Source organism: Paramormyrops kingsleyae, chromosome 7 (genome assembly GCF_048594095.1).
Source record: "Paramormyrops kingsleyae isolate MSU_618 chromosome 7, PKINGS_0.4, whole genome shotgun sequence".
Classification (NCBI taxonomy): Eukaryota; Metazoa; Chordata; class Actinopteri; order Osteoglossiformes; family Mormyridae; genus Paramormyrops; species Paramormyrops kingsleyae.
In genome coordinates this window covers 23,391,538-23,406,820 of record NC_132803.1, presented here as the reverse complement: position 1 = coordinate 23,406,820, position 15,283 = coordinate 23,391,538, and the positions used below count along the sequence as shown (strand labels likewise).

At 43.6% G+C, this 15,283-nt stretch overlaps 1 protein-coding gene across 3 annotated transcripts in view; it reads left to right on the top strand.

The window, feature by feature from the left end:
- The first annotated feature begins 3,372 nt into the window (after window positions 1-3,372).
- col27a1b (collagen, type XXVII, alpha 1b) overlaps window positions 3,373-15,283 on the top strand; it is a 107,035-nt gene continuing 95,124 nt past the window's right edge. Inside the window, exons 1-2 of one of the 3 annotated variants that reach the window (XM_023807930.2) lie at window positions 3,373-3,836; window positions 9,303-9,373. In XM_023807930.2, the coding sequence (XP_023663698.2) occupies window positions 3,784-3,836; window positions 9,303-9,373 (124 nt within the window). In that variant the 5' untranslated portion in view covers window positions 3,373-3,783. Of the gene's footprint in view, window positions 3,837-3,974; window positions 4,576-9,302; window positions 9,374-15,283 lie in introns of those variants that run through there. The other 2 variants (XM_023807931.2, XM_023807929.2) reach the window with 2 other exon arrangements.

The following is a 15,283-nucleotide window of genomic DNA, read 5'->3' as shown; positions in this document are numbered from 1 at the left end:
TCCAAAGAGCCTCCGTTTTCTGCTGGCATATAAAAAGACTGATCTTCTGTCTTTCCTTCTTGAAATTTATGACAATAAGCCGCAAGCCACTGGAGCTGCATGCATCCGAATGCATGTTTATCTAAATGTATCCAAATGTTAGATGATTCGCAAAAACTATGCATCCTTCTGCACCATCATAATGTTATTATAAGGTTATGCAGTGACCATTATGGGCTACAATGGCCACATTTAAGCTTTGTGCCACCCATGAAAATGCCTGTGGTGGGACAGAGAGAGAGGGCATTGTACCCTGATCATATAGTACAGTGAGCTTTTTATACTATACAGGCCTGCCTATCATCCACAAACCTGCAGCGAAAATAACGCTGTGGAAAATAAACAGCTGGGTGTAGCTACAGCACAAACAGCAGGAAAACATTTCTACTCGACTTCCTGCTGTGAATTTACTGTACTAAAGAGGGACACCACTGTCTGGCTGTCAAACACGGCCATTATTCAACTACAGAGGCAAAAACACACACTAAATTCTGGGCTCACTTGTCACATGCCTCTTAGTGACGATTTATCTGTTGCATTTATGCTTAGTTTAGTTGTAACCGTAATAGTAATGGTATGATTCAGTTGAACTGTATTCTCAAATAATTTTATTTGCTCTTCTGAAATGCTCTATAAGTAGAAACCCTGGTCAGCAACAGAAAAATGTCCTTGTCATGCAACAGCGTGTGGTGCTTCACTAAACAAGGGGTCGATGTCATCGTTTCTACTGAAACATGGTTTCTGTCCAGTGGGGCTGAATTAGTGTTGCTGCAATTTCATACCAAAACGCACGTCTAAACAAGAGCGGATGTGGTCATTCCTGTCTGTCTCTGGAGCTCCAAGGTGTCATTGTGAAGTATCTGCTTTTCTTGGGGAAAATGAGAATGCCCTATCACTCCTGTTTTACTAACTCTGCTATTTTGAAAGTGAATGTTTCACCTCTGAACAAAATCTGAATCAATTCAACTCGAAATTCTAAAACAGAACACTTCTAAGAGTTTACAGCTTTGCAAGAATGTTGCATTTGACACTTTTTGTCACCCGAGAATGTTTCTAATCACAGCCAAGAAACAACAGTCATCTGAAGAATGTAGATCCATGCGGGAAAAGACTTAGTTTTGAAATGTGTGGAGTATGAATTCTGAGAAATTGAATATGTATAAACTTATGCCTCATTAAAGGTAAGTGGTTTTCTGGAGATAAAGGACTTCTTGAATTGCTACAGTGATTGCTTCAGATAAACAGACTTTCTTGCATGTGATCTGCCAGGCATATTAAAAGCAGCCTTGTGTCGTGCCAGTGGTGGTTATCGAGAACGGGCATGACGGGGGCACCCTTCGGGGAGTGGCCTGCCTGCCCTGGGCTAATGACTACCTCTACTGGGAAGCGTTTGATCTGGGCTGGCTGGGTTCTAAAAGGGACTATTTCGGGAGGGTTAGGGATAAAGTGTACATTGTGACCAGTGTAAATGACCATAATTAAACAGCTATTGGTGACGGCAAGCCAGACTGAGCTGTAATTTCAGGAGGAAAATGAAGTGCATCTAAAATATATGGGAGAGACACGGCACCAAGCCCTTAAACATAAGCGACTGCCTGAAGAGGACGTTAATGGACGGTAGCGGAGATTAACAGCCCCGGCTTCAACTTCCTGACTGCCACTTCTTAGAAAATACTGAAATCATTCATCTTTTGACGCCGTTGCATATCAGGGTCTCATCTACTTAGGTAATCAGATACACTCCTGTATGCTCATAATTCACAGTGTTCCTACTATCGATTTTACAGCAAAACCATTATGAGCAATATCTCACGTACAAGCTGGTATGCTTAACGTGTCCCAGGGTGCCAGCCTGGGCTGCGGGTCACATTGAGCAAAAGGGGCTCTTGTCCAAACACGCTGCATCACTCAATGAATTCTGCAGAATGGACCCCCAGCTGACGGGATTGGGTGCTGAGAGACATTTCTATGACACAAACACTCAGGCATCCCCAACGATCTGAAGATGGGGAATTTCTCCTTATTAAATGGGAAAACTTCATTATCATGGAATTTTAAGAATATATTTGTCAAGCAGGTAGGATGTCCCTTGAGTGGCCTGAGTGAAGGTCTGGAGTCTCCAGGCTTTGTGTCTAACAAGACATTGCATGAATCAAAGAGAATCAATGACAGTAACTTTAGGATTACGCTGAAAAGTTCATGGGCATTGACATACAGTATATCCGTTATCCCCAGACGAAATCCGCACTGCAGAGTGGCTGAAGTTAGCTAACATGTCCGAGCATGTGACAGACGGCTAAGCCAGGGCCCCACCCTGACCTCTGACCCTAAGCGATTCACCCAGGCACTTCCAGCCATTGCAGTACTGCTGAAAAATCTCATCCGATCCTTTGGGAGACCGATGTAGCTGGGAGCAACACCAGAAAACCCTAAGATTAAATGGTCTTACATAATCATATCTGCTGCTGGACATCAAAATTGAATTTAAAAATGAATTTGTCCTGGTCAAGTCACATTTCGACATTAATTATAAAAGCTGAAAAAAAAAACATCAAAATATAACGACAGATATATACTGAACTGAAACATGGATTCCAAGAAAAGACTGTATCCAATCAAGGTTTTCTTTCACATTTAGAAAGTACATGAAAATACTTCCATTGACACTATTGAAGGTAAGGGGTTAAACTAATATTAATCAACTGCTTTACATGAAAGACCATCCTCGTAAGCAGGCCCCCTGCATTGCAATGGATGGATCACAATAGGACATAAATGCAGGTGAAATGTGTTGGGCTATATATTACATGCTTTGCGGTTTTCCCGTTTCACATAATGAAAGCAGAGCATTTTCTCGGTGGGCCGATGGGTTTGTCTTTATAAATGTGAAATATATCGGTAGTATGTGTGGTGGACCCGTCTGGTCAATAGTGAGTTCCTATTAAAATGAAACTATACAAATGTACGAGAATGTAATAATAAAAATATACCGGTGCTTACGTCTCAAAGTACCAAGCGAAGAACTACTTAACCGACTGTTCAAACGATTTATACAAAACAGGACACAACAGCCTTGTTTACAAACACCAGTAGACTGTCGCAGGAGTTTGATTCGGGTGTGACAACACTGTACACCAGGTCCGGGATAATGCAGCTGTCCTCTGAGCCGCAGTGCACGCCAGGCGCTCCCGATTCGGACGGGGACGAGCAGGAGCGCCCGCCGGTCAGTCGCATGCACTGTACGCGCGCAGTTCTGGTTCTGGTGTACTCTGCCCCTAGAGGCGGTGTGTACGCTGCTCGATCGGAACCGCCGCTGTAACCCGACACCTGGTGTCGCCTATGCCCAAGTCATCCTCTTAAGAACTATTTAAAAGCGAAAAGGATGATGTGCCCCTCGCTTTCAAAGCGAGACTTCTGATTTCGACCCCCCCTCCTTTCCCACCCCAACAACCAATCTTCCTACAGTTACAAGTACCAATTCCGGATTGGCATAAATGAATAAGTCACAAGGGGAAATCAACTGAAAAAAAACCCATGAGTGGACATTTCCTGCACAAACTCATCTGCAGAAAATAGGGATTTATGCTGGTGTCTCCGCAGCGATCTGTAGAACATCCTTCTGGATCGCCGGTACAAACTTATCCAATGTGTAGGAAGGCCGTCGCTGATTTTCTTCCCCTAGCTAAGGAGTCACGCTGTGATTAAAAGGATCAGGTTTTTGACTGCCGGGACAAATGAATACAAATGAATTTAGAGACCCGAAGGAGAGATTGCAGAACCTCTCTACTCGCCACAAAGTAAGTGTCGCTTTGGCTTTTCCCGGAATGCTTTGTAACGTGGTGTGACATGGGCTGTATTCTCATTAATGTTTCGGGACACTGCAGTCGGAGCGATCTCGTATCACACGCCTACACAAATGTTTTAAAAAGAAATGATAAGCATTAAGAGGCGTGTGAAGGATCGGGAAAGAGACTGCGACAACGTAACAGCTTCGTGCAGCGTTAAGTTGTGCTCAGTTACAGGTCTGCTGAGTTACGGATATTTTCTTTATAAAGACAGCGGAGGGCAGTAGAGAGAGGGGGCTCCACGTCCTTATCCTCCGTTCGCCTTGGCAAACTGGAAAATCTTTTCTGAGCTGCATATTTAGCAGCGAGCTATCTGTCGGCGGAGCACACGGAGCGCTCGCCATAACGGCTCGCTGATGCGTTTGCGGGACTCGGCGCCGCTCTGCGTGCCGATGCGTGGCTTGCGGGCTCCGTGCCGACTCACAGATGGAGATCCCCGCCGCTAGGTCTCCCGACACTTCTCCGCAGGGCAGGTAATATCGCGCAAAATAAAAGGACAGCGACTGATAGGTTATTCTGCGCCTTCTTAGTGCGTTGTCAGAAAGCTGTTGGGCACCGGCTGGAATGGAAGGAGAGCGCATAATATGGTCAAGGCGGGACTGTTGTAAAAAATCACAAGAAAGAATGAAGTAACAGCGATGGAGCCGCATAATGCCCCGGACTCCAAACTCAAACCAGCTGGAGTCGGGGGGTGAGTAAGAACTACTGCTCTGCACGGTCATTCTTAGCTGATTCGAGGGGAGTAACTGTCAATAGCTGGTTCCACTTCGTACGCCTTATTTCGATTCCGTAGTGGCATTTTAAAAGCACACACGTGTCCGTATTTTGATGTACGCTCTGCATCGCACACGGATACCGTATGTTTAACTCCTACGATCTTGTGTGTTTCATAAAATGCATTGGTCAAGACCTTTATTAACACAATGGTGAGCAGGCTGAAGGCTCGAATGAATGAAGGAAAGATGTTTAGCCTATAGTCTTACCGTGTCTTATGATTTGTAAGATATTTTGAGTTGTGACACTCATTCTTTAGGCAATCGGAAGTGCTTCTGTATGCGTACCGCTTTATTGATACGAGATATTTTTTATATTATCTTAAGAAACACGATTATTGAAAATAACGCTTGCAGTAGTGGTGCTGTGGTCTTCAGTACAAAATCCCTAGATAAACGAAGACAACATTGTAACAACAATAACAATGTAACAAATATCACTTAGAATCTAAAACAGAGTTGCATAAATAAGTACAGGCGATTAGTGGTTCAATAGATGTAGTCATATACAGTAGATCTTTTTCTTTAAGACTAGCTCAACTGACTTTGGGTATTTGCGATTACAGTCGTTTGTAAATCAATGACGGGTTTTTATCCAACCAGATGTTCCGTAAACGGACTTTATTTTTAAATGCGCCTTTACTACTAAACTTTTTTTTACTCTCGATAGTGTTTTAAGAGGATTATTTTAAGCCTTGCTGGAACAGAATGGGATTCGGATCATTTGCTTTCTAACATCGTCTTGGCGCTGTACAGCAGATAAAAGTGATATGAATGACAGATATGCATATTCATTCAGGTGTGTTTATGAGAATGTTATCGTGTTGAGTAGTTTGGCTTGGGGCTACGGTTTTTGTTTTGCTTTGTTGACTTTTTAAACATAAAACTGACTCATCTGAATAGCAACTCAAAGTATTTCTTAAATATTAGATATGAATTTCTGAATTAAAATTTGTTCTTTGTAATTTACGTAGGCTGCATTGTTATCCAAGTTATTTAGATCGCGTTATTTACATTGTGATTGTGAGCCCTTTCTTATAGTAAGTGTCACAATGGGTCTTCTGTCGCAGTCCTTGGTAGATTATTTTAGTGTATTTTATCTGCCTCTCTTACCCATGTATGAAATCCTTTATGAATCCTCGGCAGTGCCGTATCCTTACCGCTAGATGCCGACATGACTCATTCATCTTTGCCAGATGTTCGCGTGGGATAAGTACTTATCATTGACAGGAATTCTCGACAACAAAACACACAGTCCTAAAAAGCACAATATCTGCTCAATTTTTACACTGACTGGTACAAAAAAGTAGGCCTACCAAAATGTCGTTGCAAACAAATATATGTCTGGCAATCAGGGTGTAGAATAGCTTCTCACATTTTGTGGTTATTTTGAGGAGATGTTAGTGAAGTCCTGTTAACTTGAACGGTCACTTTAGTGGGTGGACAATCACTGGCATTTAGTGTTAGTAAGGGAAGCCCCTCTGCCCCCCCCACCCACAAAGTCCCTTGGTGCTTGTGAATAACCGGAATTTTCCACTGCTCTGGCTCTTAGCTGCAGATGGGGACTCTGGCTTTTAGCTGCAGATTCTGCATGGGGGTCCTTGGATTTCCTTCAGACAAACCCTTTTTATGCCAAGATATAAGAAATGGAAAAAAGGAAAAAAAAAAAACAAAGTGTAACAATAAGTGGGAGGATCATGAAAGAAAAACCTTCCGTGTTATTTTGCTGTATCATGCTGAAATCCTGGAGAGTCGTTTCGTGTTTCCCTCAATGTCGTGTTTCTGCTGACTGGGCAGAATTCATTTCTTCTGCACTGAGGGTTCAGCGATGTGACTGGCACATGCAAATTAAATGAGACGCAAAGGGGAAGAAGATAGGAGTTTGAAGGTATTACCCCGTAATACTGTTTAAATTAGACAAGCATATGAGTCTCATCCTGGTTTTTGGGTGGGTACCAAGCAGCTGGGTGGCTCGGCTGAGGTTGGCTGCGGACCCAGGGATGTCATCAAAGCGGGGGATTGGGGGGCGGGGGATGGGGGGGGGTCAGTGAGTTCCTTGGAACGATCTGGTTTGATTCCCAGCTCTCCAGTGAGGTTGGTGTCTATTTCGCCAGCTCTTCATTAGGCAGAGAAGGTACTCGTGCTCTCAGCAGGCTTTGCTTGAGAGTATCACTAGATACTAGATGGCGAAAAGCTCCAGAGTTTCACGCCAGCAGGCCGAAGCCATGAGAGGCTGTAATTAAAATTGCCTTTAACCAACCAGGAAGTGCTTGTCATCTATGTTTTTTGGTGCCATTCTGGCAAAAATAAGACGGCAGGTGATTGGAGGCAGGGCGATGCGATTCTCCTCCCTTGACAGCCCTCACTCCGCCCCCCCCCCCCCCCCACGGAGAGCACCGGAGGGCAGAGAAGCCAGTTCAGTTGGGGCATGAGCTGAGGGTAGGCTTAGCACCTGAAGCATTTTGCCCTCAGGTTCTGAAAATAGTGGGAGATTCGTTTTTTTCTAAACGTCCAGATGATGTACTCGTGTCTGGAAGAGACAGATTAGCGATCAGATTTTCATTTTTGAAAATTCGAAACATGTTAACATCCATCCATCCATTTTCCAAATCCTCCTGGGAAAACGTAACGGATAAATAAAATTCAACAATGGTCCGTGCAAATTCCGCTAATTTCACGCCAATCTTTAACACCTTTGGCACCATGAGCAAATGTATGAATACACCAATGACTTACTCATCTATAAAGGCTTAATTACTGTGATCTATACAACTTGACCTCAGTTTGTCTTCTTATTAATACCCGAAGATCAGGGATGTTCCTGGTCCACGTGCCAGACATTACTGGAGCACATTAAAACTCCTCTCCCATGTACAAATTCTCAGTAAAAGAAGATTAATATTAATGTATCATTTATTTGGATGTTAAAATGTGGATGTTTATAGTTTCATGCAAAATGAAACTTTTATTTGAAAGGACTTTTGCCTTGACGTGGTCGTTTTTGGGGGCCATGTTGATTATGCCCCCCAGGTGTGGGGTATTTTATAGGATTTGGTGCTCCGTGAGTTTGTGTGTCTGTGCCCTGCGAATGCCCCCCCCCCCCCTTCTAAAGTGTCTGCTCCCTTGTCCTGGGGATTTCCTGGGGTTAGCCCAACCGTGCTCCTCTGCTGGGTAAGCGCTTGAGGAAGATAGATGGATGGATGATGCTGCGTTCATTAAGTCAAGGGCCTCAAAGTCAAATTACCTGCGGGCCACTGGCTGCAAGGTTTTCTCTCAAGGGGGCCACTAGATCTATTTTTTGTAATTTGAAAGAGAAACGAGAGAGAATTAAAAAAAAAACAATATAGCATCTGTATTTTGCTAATCTATAAGAAAGCCAAGTGTATGCAGATCACTCAAATGAAAAATAACAAACGGAAAATAGAAAGATCGACCTGTGAGCCAGATTTCATAATGGATTAAAAACATGTAATAATGCCGTATAAAAGCAGTGGTGGGAGTCTCAGCACCTTATGAAGAATAGTCAAGCAAGCAATGAAACAATGAATTAACATTTGCCTGTAATAAGCAGAATTGGTTGACTGATGGTATTTTTAACTAGATTGCAGAAACAGAAACATATGCAGCTGTATTAGTATGAGTATTAGATTTGCTCTCCTGCCTTGGGACTGTGGGGAGTCTGCTGACTATGGGAGCCTTTCAGAGCAGAAAACCCATCTGCTCAGTATCAGTCTTGCCAAAGCGAAAATGCCTGAAGTTCAGGCCCTCCCTGGTCACTGCATTAGCGGCGTCCGCCGCGTACCCGGCGTGATCACGGCCCCCTTTCCCCGCACGGCATGTGGCCTCTAGGGCCCCCAGCAGCCCTGCTGTGTTTTAGCTTTCTGTTTCCAGTTCTAACCCCCCCCCCCACCCCAGAGGCACCCCCACTGCAGTCGTCTCGCCTTAGCCGAGTTCCACGGAGGAACCAATGGCTGAGATGACTCACCCTGCAGCCAGTGGCTTTCCTCGTGGCTGAGAATAGGCCCCCCCGAGGCTGTTCGGCAACTGCAGACAGCTGCCCTGGCCGGGGAAGTGGTGTGGGTGTAGCCCCCCCGCCAATTACAGCTGGAAGGGGAGGGGAGTGATGTGTAAAGTGGGCGAGCCTGGTGGGACCGCTGGATCCTGCTGGCACACTTCCTGTTTCCACTCGTACAGGTGAATCGGCTTCACTGGAAGCTGTGAGATGTTTCTGACTCCCAGCATGTGAGCCAACCACCCCCCCGCCCCCCCACTCCCACGCCTGAACAATGTGTTATCCCACATGGAAAAAAGTGGCGGTCCGCCCAATAAAGACACGCGACAGCACTACGACTCTCGGCTTTTCACCAAACATCTCCCCCATGTCCCCATGTCCCCATGTCGTATTCACTGACGCCATTCTCTGGCCCACTGCCGTGTAACCAGTTACCCCTGTAGATTTATTGGGGCGGGGGGTCTTTCTGTAAAATTTTTCATGTGCAGGGAGCTGGGGGTCAAGTAGCCCTGCCCCCCCGGCCATCGTACCAATAATATCAACTTCAGGGAATTTTAACACAACTTTTGTTCTTCTTGGCAGTGTTAGCTAGCTGTGATCATTCCTAACCATCTTTCTCTTTTCTTTTCACAGGAGAGCCTTAATTCTCTGTACTGTTTTATATTGTACTTGTTACCTGGGACTTGCACAAGTACAGTCTGAAGGTAAGACATTCATCATTCAGGCATTCATTTGTGAATCTGTTTGTCAGTCCCTGTTTATGAGGAAACCATAATAAAACTGAATGGAACAAGTTCTCTTGCTACCGGTAAAATGTGTGTGTGCAGCATTTCGGCTTTTATATTCTGACTCTTATGGAGCTATTGTTGTATTAGTCACACGAATGCTATTTAGGGCTGATTTAGGGCTGTAGTATTGCTCGGTTGGCTCTCCGAGCTCAGGGACGCTGCCAAAGGAAATTACCTCGAAACAGAACTTTTAAACAAAGCGCAAAAAAAAAATTGGTGCTTCTTAATGGAAGTGTCACGGCGTTATATGATTATGACATAATCGGCAATAAGACACCGATCACTCAGCCAGGACTAGCGGTAGACGTCCTTTTTCATGGAGGGTTGCAGCCAGGGTTTAAAGCCAGACTGAGGTTGCAGACAGATTCACCGATATTCAGCAGGAAGTGCATAAATCAGAAACTGAAATACCTGGCTTTTTTTCCCCCAATCATACTGTTAACCTATATAATAATAAAATTTTAATGTGCAGTTGTTGTAATTAATGCTAGCATGATATTGGGCTGGTAATGTTGTTAAACCCAGTGGATTTCACACACACTTCTATTTGACAAGGACACTAAACAGGCCGTTAACTACTCCCAAAGCTATAACGTTTAGGGAGAAGCTAAACTTCAGTTGCTGTGAAATCGGATAATATTATTATTATTGAGTAGGGATGTAATGATACCAAAAATTCAAGGCACGATAATATCGCGATAAAATGTTGATATGATAAAAATGATACGATAATTATCACAATCTTTAAAAAACCCTTTTGATTAATAATCGACATGTTTATTTACATCAAATTAGTTCTTCCTTTTAACATAAAGTGCTTCTGCTTTTCTTCGTTAGTGAAATATCCAGCTATGACCTTAAGCCTTTGCCAGAACTTAGCAGTAATTGTCCTCTGCAATGAATGACTGAACAATGCATGTAATTATAAAACAAAAACAAGCAGCCAGTAATTCCCTTATAAAATATAAATTATTACTGCAGCAGCTTGATTTTTTAATCAAAACACAATCTGCAATTCCAAAGTAGTGTTTTCTGCCATTTTTCTGCTGGCTCTGTTTTCACCAGGTGAAATATAGGCCACGCCCATGCATACTAACACGCTAAATAATGCGTGAAAACAGTGAACGTTTAACATACCGTTCAATTCAGGCATAACAATGTCCAAATGTTAATAAACAGTTCAATTCAGTCCATCATATCCTAACTGCACACGTTGTAAGACATTCAAAGTTCCCTCTACTCATCCTATACCGTTGCTCCATGGGTCCAGCTCGCCATCCTGCTATGAGCTCCGTTCGGTGGGTCCCTGTTCGGCGAAGCACATGCAGGAATATCCGTTTCAAATCTTCGGAAGTGTCAATGTAGCACCAGAAAAAAACTATTTATCATGGTTTAAAACATTTCTTCCATCTTCCTTTTCCTTTAGTTAATTAAAAAAAATCTTCTTACACTACCTAAGCTGTAAAATCAAGTTTCGTAAGTTTTTTTTTTACCATATTCTAAATCCTATGGCAGCACTCGCTGCAGCCGGCCTCAACCGCTTCTGCAAAGAAACGACCCGCGCGCTCCACGTTACTGCGTGACATCACCTCACAATCTGCATGCAATCGTCTTTTTTCCTTAAAGAGATAAGTTACCGTTTTGTTAATATACTGTAAATGGGTTTTTGTTCCTATTGGACCAAATTATAAATTATTGTTGCAATAGTTGTTTTGTAATGGATTTAATGTGGATTACACACGTGATATCTTGGTTGATATCGGAACGGTCCGACAATGGTTTCGAGGTATTTTTTTATCACGATATTGCGATATTTCGTTTATCGTTACATCCCTGTTATTGAGTATAATATTCATTGAAGTGTAAAAGTATGGTGTATAGAGTTCAATAACCTGTGGCATGTGGACACATCTGGGGAATGAGGGGCAACTAACAGGCTATATAAGTGCCATAACCCTAAGTTCAAATTTACTGTATTTTTTTTAAACAGCGTACAAATGAGTAGTAGATGATCAGTGTGATGTTTTATAGCAGAGGCTGTAAAGGTCTGATTATTGACATTATTCAATATTGGCACTGCAATATTTATGAGGACTTTGCTCTGGATGATTTAGCATCAAGTTCATCATCGCATTCATTGGACGCATATTTAACCTTTGTCCATTGAAGGTACCCTGAGACCCCCCCACCCAATAAAGAGGCAACAATACACTCATATGAAAAACGAGCCGCGCAACATGGAGGGCAGCCATGCTAAGAACAAGTTGTGGACCCAGTTTATTTTCTCAGATTTCCATTGGGAAGGAAAAGACCCAGTGAAGCTCAACCAAGCAGTCGCCATGCATCAGCAGGGAACCGTTTGTAAATCACCGGATTCATGCTGAATTGCGATATGCGGATTTAGCCTCCTTTATTGTGACTGCAGCTGGAAGGCAGAGCTGGAGCCTGGCTGAAGGATGGTTCTGTCCTGTCCAGGCCCTGTCTACCGTTTCGTAACTTCTCAAACGGGGCTTCCTCTCCAGACACTGATGAAGGAAACAGTGCAGCCTGCCTGAGCTATTCTGTGGTAGATGATGAGCCCAGCAGAGTGAGATCTGTCCCCTGGCTGCTTCCCATGGAGTTATTGATCAGATGGTTTGTCAGGGGGCCAGGGAGAGCTCTGTATCTGATCTCAAAACTTCAGTTACTCCCCTGCATAACCGACGAAGGACTTCAAGGGCTTCCGTTAGAGCTATGCGACCTTGATTTTTTAAAAACATATAAACCAAGCGGCTTTTTTTTTGTTTTCGACTTTATTGAAATTCTCCAGAGATTAGCTAATGCCGACTTAGAAGGAGCCGACAAAGGCATTTCGCAATTCCGCATCGTCCTAGACTGCCTGGGCGCCGTGTTCGCACTCCTCTGCTATAGAGAAAGAGTCCCGATCATGACGGCAGCATTTGTAGCCAAGCTAATCATGAAATGCCACACGATATAGAAATAAGGTCTATCCACCAGACTGATATGCACTACTGTATTGTTTCATTACGTTTGTCTACATCTGGGTAGGCCAAAATTACTACTAAGGAAACAACCATGTGGCACTCTCTATATAAAAAAAATCTAAACATTTCAGTTTTGTTTTTGGTCCAAGTTTATTAGTTTTCATTTCAGTCTGCAGTATGGTAGGAAGCCTTCATTTATTTTTCGGTCTTCCTGAGAGTGCCCTAAGCCCACTGCAGGAACCCCCCAGATCCAAAGGAGGATTCTGCACAGCGGTCCCTCAACATTACACCCAGCTGAAGCTGTCCAGTGGTGCTCGACATTACACCCAGCTGAAGCTGTCCAGCGCTGCTCGACATTACACCCAGCTGAAGCTGTCCAGTGCTGCTCGACATTACACCCAGCTGAAGCTGTCCAGTGGTGCTCGACATTTCACCCAGCTGAAGCTGTCCAGTGGTGCTCGACATTTTCTACTCCGAGTGTCTACATGTAGCAGCCGACGGATGATGTTTCCTAGACTTTGCTGGTTCTCTTGGGGATCCCAAGAATGTGGTTTCCATGTAAAATTAGGCAAGGGGCCCCTTGTTCATGAATATCTTACGAGTGAGCTGTCAAATTTTAGCTGCAGTCAATGATTGCTTATAGTTTTCCACTGTTTTTTTTTTTTGCTTCTCTCAATGGCCCATCCTGTTCTACATTACTTCCATGTGTGTGACACTGATACAGCCTTACCCACTGCAACTGGATTAATCATTTTAGCCAATATTATTCTCCCTGGTGGCTGTTTTTGCTGAGTCTGTTTTTTTGAACACCCTGCTCTTCGGTGCATAAGATTGTTCCACCAATTATAATTTGCCGAAACGGCTTTATCTTATGCATATGACCCCTTTGGCACAGTTTTCCCCCCAAAAATAAGTTATAATCATATGGGCTGGTGGGATTCTGGCGAGTTGGATGCCCTGTGAAAGGTGTGATGCGAAGGTTATGGGAAAAGCCTAGAATTTCATGAATCTTAGATAGATTTTTCTGTGGAACTCAAGACCAGTTCCTCGCATTGTCAGCTATCGCCTGCATGTCTTCCAGTTGCATTGTGGTATAACATACCCAAGACTCAAAACAACTGGCCTTTCAACTTCATGCTGACCTACCGATGTCACATGACCTTGGACCTCCGCTTGAAGCTGGCATGTGGAGGTGTGTCACGTTACCTCCTGATTGTCGCCTCTGTACTGGCAGCAGTCGGTCCTGGTTTTTGGAAGTTGTATGCTGGTGGCGGGCAGGAATTCTGCTGTGTCCTGGGCCCAATTTGAGCCCCCCCATGACACTAATTGTTAAAGCTTGAACGCTTAAATATGCGTGTGTGTGTGTGTGTGTGTGTGTGTGTGCTGTAAAAGTGAGTCATCAAGCCTTTAATCATATCAGCTGCAGTTTGGTATGAGGTCATTGAATGGGGGGTCAACAGCAAAGGTGCTTCTAGACGTCCCTTAGCACTGTGAAGACAGCTCTCCATTAAAGAAGGCTGCAGCATCACCATTTACTTACTTTCCAAAGGTTATAAATGAGTCCTATAGATCTCACTGAGTCGCAGGTGATTTTCTGTAATGCTGGTCTCTCCTCATGGTGCCCTCATCTGTTTAATTTGCAAAGGCAGGCACATCTACTGTAGCCTTAATGCAAGATGGTTCCAATGTGCAGTATTTTTACCACACCTATAAGGACCTGCACCCCTCTTGGCAATCTTGGCTGGTGAGCATCTCTGCTAAGGTGGGAGCGTGTTCTCCCACCTTGGAGTGAAGCTTGGTACTGACATTCAATCTGGGTGCCTGAAGTCTGACATGGGACATAAAAAGTTAAGTGAGCAGAAGCAGAAATTACTTAAGTAAATAATTTGGATAGTCTAAGCCAGCCAGACACTTAGGATACTCTGTTTTGTTGACAGTAAAAATTCACCTGAAGGTTTTCTAAATGGGGGAGGTCTTATTGCTTACTGGTCAGTGTGTCATACCACGCGTATAGCGAGCTCCATTTTCCACTGTATGGAAACCTCGCCATATCTTTGCTGGGCATTTATTTGATGTACAGCACTATGAAAAGTCGTAGGCAGACAAATAAAATGCTTAAACTATTTTTCTGGCTAGTAACTTTATTTGCTCAGAAAAAAACTCAATTTAACATTACGGTACCTATATCCTATGCAAATGAACAATAACCCAGTAAAACTCAAAACGAGGATTTCTTCTGTTTTCTAGAAAGTTACTGAGATCTCGTTGGACGGCTAGATGAACACCGCTTCAGTTCCCAAACCTCTCTTCAGGGGCACCCCGGCCATTCAATGTCTTCGTTAAATTTCACCATCAGCTCATTTAATTCATTAAATTATTTAATTTAATTTGTCTAAAAAGTCAAGTCAAAAAATATGGGTGCAGTGGGTGGGTGCTAGAAACCCTGGGGTGACGTTAGTGGGGGGGTCGGATCGGCTAAGCTGACACACTGTGACAGAGGTGATATCATAGTGTCACTCAAACATGAAGATCATTTCCACTGCCTTAGGCTTCTGGTGTATATACAATGTATATTTGCTGAGGTTCCCTGGAATAACATAAACAGGCCAGCCTTGACATTTAATGAGGAATTATTTGATGCATTTTATTTATTAGCAAATGCTTTTATCCAAAGCAACATACCACCCACCCTTAAAGATTATATAGATGCAATTTTGTTTATTTAGTAGACGCATTTATACAAACTGGCGTCTAATTGACAAAACAGGGTCAGCGATTGGGGTTGAGGGCCTCGCTCAAGGGCCCAGTGATGACATCATCATGCTAACGCTGGGATTCAAAC